This window comes from Populus nigra, chromosome 1 (genome assembly GCF_951802175.1).
Source record: "Populus nigra chromosome 1, ddPopNigr1.1, whole genome shotgun sequence".
Taxonomy (NCBI): domain Eukaryota; kingdom Viridiplantae; phylum Streptophyta; class Magnoliopsida; order Malpighiales; family Salicaceae; genus Populus; species Populus nigra.
The window spans coordinates 34,537,500-34,544,227 of NC_084852.1; the positions used below are offsets into that span (position 1 = coordinate 34,537,500).

The following is a 6,728-nucleotide window of genomic DNA, read 5'->3' on the forward strand; positions in this document are numbered from 1 at the left end:
TCTCTTTTCTTCTTAAAAAGACATCTATATTAGATGCTCAAAATACAAAAATCATTTCTTTTTTTTTTCTCCTTAAAAAGACATAAACTACAATTAGAAGTCTATGAGTAAAATATATTCATGAAGTGGATCCTTGTCTATCTCTATACAGGATCTAATTAATAACTGTCTGAAAACACAACTATATTAGTTGCTCAAATCACAAAAATCATCTCTTCTCAACTTCCTTCTGAATCCCATCTCTCTTTTCTTTTTAAAAAGACATTTTTCACAGTTTGGAATCTGAGAGTAATATATATTTATGAAGGGGACCCTTATATCTCTTTATAAATATCTCTTTATATATGTAGACTACTAAGCATTGTACCCTTCTATCTCAACCTCAGTCATCCTCTGCTTTCTTCGGTGGAGCTTGTGTCTTGGGTTAACGTCTGAAATTCCCAGGGAACACTTTTCTTCCCTCTCATCTTTCTAAAATTCTCAGGGAACTCTTTTCTTCCCTCTCACCCTTTCTCTTGTGTTTCTTATTTAGGGAGAAAAGCACTCTCTCTTCCTATATCCTTTCTCTTTCTAGTGCTGGAGCACAAAACTCTCTGTCTCAATATATCTGTCCCTCTAATTACTCTCAATATGCCTTCAAGATCGTTATTAGCAGACGCTTTTAGAGCCCACCCTGTCCATGTACACCAAAAGCACATTGACTTTGCCTCTCTTCAAGAAATACCTGACTCGCACAAATGGACTCAGATCGATGATGAACAGCACCCTTTAGTTGACCCCTTAATCACTGAATCCGTACCCGTTATCGATCTGTCAGACCCTCATGTCCTTCAAAATATAGGCCATGCATGCAAAACTTGGGGTGTGATTCAAGTCACAAACCATGGCATCCCTACCAGCCTTCTTGAGAACATTGAGAGTGCTAGTAGGAGCCTTTTCTCTTTACCTATCCAACAAAAACTCAAAGCAGCTAGATCACCCGATGGGGTTTCAGGCTACGGTGTCGCTAGGATTTCTTCATTTTTCTCCAAGCTCATGTGGTCAGAGGGATTCACCATAGTTGGCTCTCCTCTTGAGCATTTTCGCCAACTTTGGTCTCAAGATTACACCAAATTCTGGTACTTACTAATTTCACATGCTAGCGAAAAAATTATATATATTTTTCATGATTTTGATACGTAGTAGTACTGTAGCTACTCCTATTGTTTTTATTTATTAGTGCATGCTTTCATATATGTAAGTATTATATAGTAATTAAGTATTATTGTGGTAATGGTGATCAAAATTTGTCCTAGACCACAAACTCCATTTGCTTTTCCTTAATGCAATTAACAAAGGCAACAATGAAAGCTAATGGACCCACGCGGATGATTTGGAGTGATATAACTAGCATCAACAGAAAATCCACTTGTTGCTGCTGTTTACTTTATTTTATATCCATAACAATAGCATCTTTACTATTTGACACAGTTTTTTTTTTTTTTTCATCTTTTTCTAATTTTCAATTTTGTCTCCAGTGATATAATTGAAGAATATAAGAAAGAAATGCAAAAGCTAGCAAGGAGGTTGACATGGTTAATGCTGGGCTCATTAGGAATAACAAAGAAAGATCTCAAATGGGCTGGCTCAACAGGTGAATCAAAAAAGGGTAGTGCAGCCCTCCAACTGAATTACTACCCGGCTTGCCCGGATCCAGATCAGGCAATGGGTCTTGCCGCCCACACAGACTCCACCCTCCTCACCATTCTTTACCAGAGCAACACCAGTGGATTGCAGGTGCTAAAAGAGGGAATTGGGTGGATCACTGTCCCACCAATCCCCGGTGGGCTTGTTGTGAATGTAGGGGACCTACTCCACATCTTATCAAACGGGTTGTACCCGAGTGTGCTCCACCGAGCGGTGGTTAACCGGACCAAGCATAGATTATCCATTGCTTTCCTATATGGGCCACCATCAAGTGTTGAGATTTCTCCTTTACAAAAACTTGTAGGTCCTAATCATCCTCCCCTCTATCGGCCAGTCACTTGGAACGAATACCTTGGCACTAAAGCTAAGTATTTCAACAAAGCACTATCATCGGTTAGGATTTGTGCTCCTCTAAATGGTCTGGCTGATGTAAACGATCATAATAGGGTAAGAGTTGGTTAGCAAATGAGTTTTTTTTTCTCTCTCTCTCTCGCCCTCTTTTTATTGTAAGCAATGCAATTTTGTCTTGTGCTTACAATTTTTCAAGATTTTGATTGATCGGCCATGTTAAGGAAGGATGCTCAATTTCTTAATTCTTTGAGCAATTTAGATATTGAGGTTATCACTTTAATGAGTTTATTAAATTATTTGTGTTTGAGATCGTTCAAGAAAGAATAATATCATGAATTAACATGTAAATTTGAGTTGAAGATATTTCATGCGGTCCAACCAAAGAAAAGTTCCTTTTGAAAAGGTTCAAAAAGATGGCTATATCAAATCATATAAAGGAATAAAGACATAAGCTCTCTATTATGTCTTTTGTCCTTGTGTTGCTGATAGAGAAATAGGGGAAACACATACTACATATCCATCTGGATGTTCAAGTAAAAGACACAGAAACCGACATGTTTTGCCCCGGATATGATGGAAGATCCCCAATCTAATTTCAATAAGACAATTATCAAGATTAAAATATTGTCATTAGTTGTGAATCTTTGAAGTTGGTGAAAGTTCATTAAGAAAAGAGAACCTTTGAACACAACAATCATTCCTCCAACGAAGAGGACATGGATTACTGGTAATCCTGAAATTTAACGACAATAGTGCAATTTACAAGGATCAGGTCTGTTGAAATGAGCCTTTATCGCCCTCGGGGCCCGAAGCAACATGGGAATATTCTTAGGAGATCAAAGCGAATCAAAGGAGGACATGGGGCGATTCAAAATTAGACGAGGACGCAGGAATGCCATGGATGCTTTGTAAAATTCTTGAGCAAGAGGGGGGAAATATCATGTGTCAGTCCTTCAGCTAATTTTTCTGCGAGTTGAAGATGTTTCTTGCCTATGCAACCACGTGCTCCTCGGCATTGGCCAACCCATCTGCGCAGCCTGCCTAATAGGTGGGGGCTGGGAAGTTTTTACCGTCCATGTTGGTCGGTTTACAACATTGAAAGAGGCCACAAAACTTTGTTTTCAATAGGCCATAAAAAAAATTTGAATATACAGTTCTTTCTAATGTTTTTTATATAAAAAAAATCCAGTATAAATAGAAAAACATATATATGCATCTAACTTTAAATAAATAAAAAATTATTTGTATTAATAAATAAAAAAAATCATTAATAATAACTAAAAACAAAACAAAAATTGAGAGACAAATAATCAATCATGATATCTAACCTTGCACCACGTGTAATTTACGCGGTTGTGTTTAATGATTTTATTTATCAAAATTATTTTTTTATTTAATCAAATAATAATAAAAACAGACATACATATAAAATTGATTGAATAACATCAATGGAAAAAAGTATTATGCAAAGTTACACATATTAGAAATATTATCGAAAATATTTTATTTTAAAAAGTAAAGTTCATTTATATAAAACATAAAAAAATCTATAGATGAATTAGAATTAAAAATACATTTAAAATAATTATAAAAAACTACTATTTAAAAAAAGACTAAATAAAAAATCAAAGAGAATGAGTATTAATTTAAATATACATTAAAAAAATATTTTAGAAAATACATATTAAAGAAGGTATCAATTAAAAACAAGCAAGATAAAAAAGAAAATAACATATTAAAAAAAAAGAAAAATTAGAAAGGAAAACTAAAAAAAGAAAGGTCAAGTACTACTCCGCCTAGCAAACAAAGTCACCGCGCTTGGCCCATTTGGAAAGGGCCCATGTGCAGGCTCTTATTTTTATTAATTGCTAGTTGTCCACCCAAACCTTTTTGAAAAAAAAAAAGTTAGACGACACGTCATTTGATTTTCCCTAGATTTCAACCACCGTGGTTCTTGAAAAATCAAAGCTCATGGTTTTTTAATCTAAAAACTCATTTCAATCCATTTTGATCAAAACACCTTGAAAATACCCTAGACATCTTGATAATCCATCAATAGCCTTAAAAAACCTAAAAAACAAATGCACAAAAACTCGAAATCAACTTGAAATTAAAAATCTTCTCGATCTTAGATCTAGTTTTTAGGCAATTTGAAGGTGAAAAAACATATAAATGGAACCTAGCTCCCTCATCAAATGGATCATATTGATACCAATATTGATGATGGAATCGATGTCAACGCTGATTTTCTCTCTTTACTGTCAAAATCTAGCTACTTTCTCTTTATCTCTCATCTCTCAAATCAAGGTTTTAAAAATTAAGGAAATGAAGTTTTGGACTAAAATTGACTTTATTTTGAAATATAAAAAATTGAAGGGACACAATATTTATAATTTTGGTAAGTATAAGGACTACAATGATTTAGAGTAGTGAGAAAAAATTTGGATTAAAAATTTGCAGGCCTTGTTAACGCTTTTTAGAGTAGTGAGAAAAAATTAAAATTTTTAAAAATGCACATGTTTTTATTTTTTAAATATTAAAACAATAACATTGAATCAACTCTAATCAATCCGGATTATTTGAAGCGCTTGCAGTCATGGACTCATCTTTGTTCAGCTATTAATTGTATGACAATAAAAATTGATGCTCCTAAAAAAGTGACTGAATACTTTTTTTTTAAAAAAAAAAGATTGACGGACCACATAAAAAAGCCTATTGAAATGAATAAAAGACAACTATAATCATATTCGAAAACAAATTAAAATTCTAATTGTGTTTAAATAAATAAATTAATTAATTAATTAATTAATAAAGTAAGATATCTAATAAATATTTAGTTTTTTAAATTCAAATCAAATATAAATGTGAAGGATCACATTGAGAAGGAAAAATAATTAAGTAATAAATAAAGGACCAAAAAATAAACCAAACACTGTTGCAAAAAACTACATCACAAAAATAATAAGAGAAGTGTTAAGACGTACGTTAGTAATTATAGAAGATCGAATTAATTCTAATCAATCAATGAGCCAAAAGATTAGGGATCAAAGAATTGTAATAAAAAGAAAATATATGTATAAACATATTGATTGTATTTAGTTTCGAATCGTTTTTGTTTTTTTGAGAAAAAATATAATTTCACTACTAATGATTTATAGCTACAGTAAATTTGCTAGGGTAAAAAATATACATACTGGAAGCTATTTTAGCAGTCCAGCGGCAAGATCTTCTAATTATGCAGTTCGTCTTTTCACTTTTAGATAATAAAAAATCCCTATAAATTTTAGATGCAGTGTATTAGGATTGTTGTGTTTAAATGTTTCTTTTCAGAGGAATATAAAGTCATGTTCTCCTCGGAATATCACTGCAGACACTTCAAAACATAAATTCTTCATTTTCTTATCATTCGGAGAAGTTTGCCTCACTACAATATTTAACAGTTTTATCAACAGAATTTTTCCGTCGGCTTAAGACACATATTTCATCGGTAATTAATTTACCAGCGACATCGTCGACGGAAATGCTCCGTCGGTGAATTCTTCATCGGTAATTTTTTATCCGTCGAAAATAAAAAAATAAAATTACCCGCTTCATTTCATCGGTATATCCCTCGGTAATAATTTTTTTTATTACCAACGGATTTACCGATGGAAATTCCATCGGTAATTCCATCGGTAATTATTTAAAAAAAATTAAAAAAAAAATTCATTTTATAAAATTAAAAAATAATTAAATTAACATAAATCAACACTATATAATATATACTCAAAATGCTTGAAAAAAAAATAAGAAAATCAACTCAAACAAATTTGCAACAAATAAATAAAATGAAAAAATAAATTCAACTAAAAAAATTCATATGAAAAAAATGAAGTTGCAATTGCTAAAAATTTAAAAATCCTATAAATAAATCAACTAAACATTAATCTCATATAAAAAAACAAATCTCACAACAACATTAATTATACAATTATTAAGAACAAAAACAATTAAAAATAAAATAAAAAACAAATATAGTGAAAAAAATCATGAAAAAGAAGAAAAATCTTACCTTAATGTAGTTGCAAGTGAAGCTAAAGAGAGAAATTTTTTTTTCGTAAAGCATTTTAATAAAAAAAAACTAAGAGGATAAAAGAAGAAGACATACCCGAGCATGGAGAAAAAAAGAAGGAGATGAGGAGAGAAAAGAAAAGAAAGAAATAGATATTGATGTTTTTTACATATAGTGAAGAAGAAGAAGAAGTAGAAGTAGAAGTAGAAGTAGAAGAAGTAGTAGTAGAAGAAGAAATAAGTATGTCTCTTGTGAAATAAGGGATTCGGGCTTTTTATTACCAACGGATTTACCGACGGATAATTGAATATTAATATTTTTTAATTATTCCGTCGATAATATTTAATTTAAATTTTCAATTTCGTACAAAGTTTTCAGAAACCGCCAACAATTACCGATAATTTTTCAGTCCGTCGGTCATTCCGTCTGTAATATTTAAATGAAAATTTTAAATCAATTGAATTTTTTCAAAAAACCGACAAATAACACCGATGACTTTTCAATCCGTTGGTGATTTTGTCCGTAAAGAACAACAATTAACAGTGCAATTGGAAAGTGAACAGTTCTGGAGCTCTCTGAAAAATACCGACGGATTTTTTCCGTCTGCGATTCCCTTTATAATTGACATGATGAACAGTGT

At 31.8% G+C, this 6,728-nt stretch overlaps 1 protein-coding gene across 1 annotated transcript; it reads left to right on the forward strand.

Moving 5' to 3' along the window:
- The first annotated feature begins 334 nt into the window (after positions 1-334).
- LOC133693105 (gibberellin 3-beta-dioxygenase 1-like) lies at positions 335-2,279 on the forward strand. Its single transcript, XM_062114229.1, has 2 exons — positions 335-1,118; positions 1,518-2,279. The coding sequence occupies exons 1-2, from the start codon at positions 631-633 to the stop codon at positions 2,146-2,148; spliced, it is 1,119 nt and encodes a 372-aa protein (XP_061970213.1). The 5' UTR covers positions 335-630; the 3' UTR covers positions 2,149-2,279.
- Positions 2,280-6,728: the final 4,449 nt, after the last annotated feature.

Coding starts and splice junctions, on each gene's coding strand:
- LOC133693105 (XM_062114229.1), top strand. CDS start 631: ATGCCTTCAAGATCGTTATTAGCAGACGCTTTTAGAGCCCACCCTGTC. Junction 1,119..1,517: donor CAAGATTACACCAAATTCTG/GTACTTACTAAT, acceptor TTTTGTCTCCAG/TGATATAATTGAAGAATATA.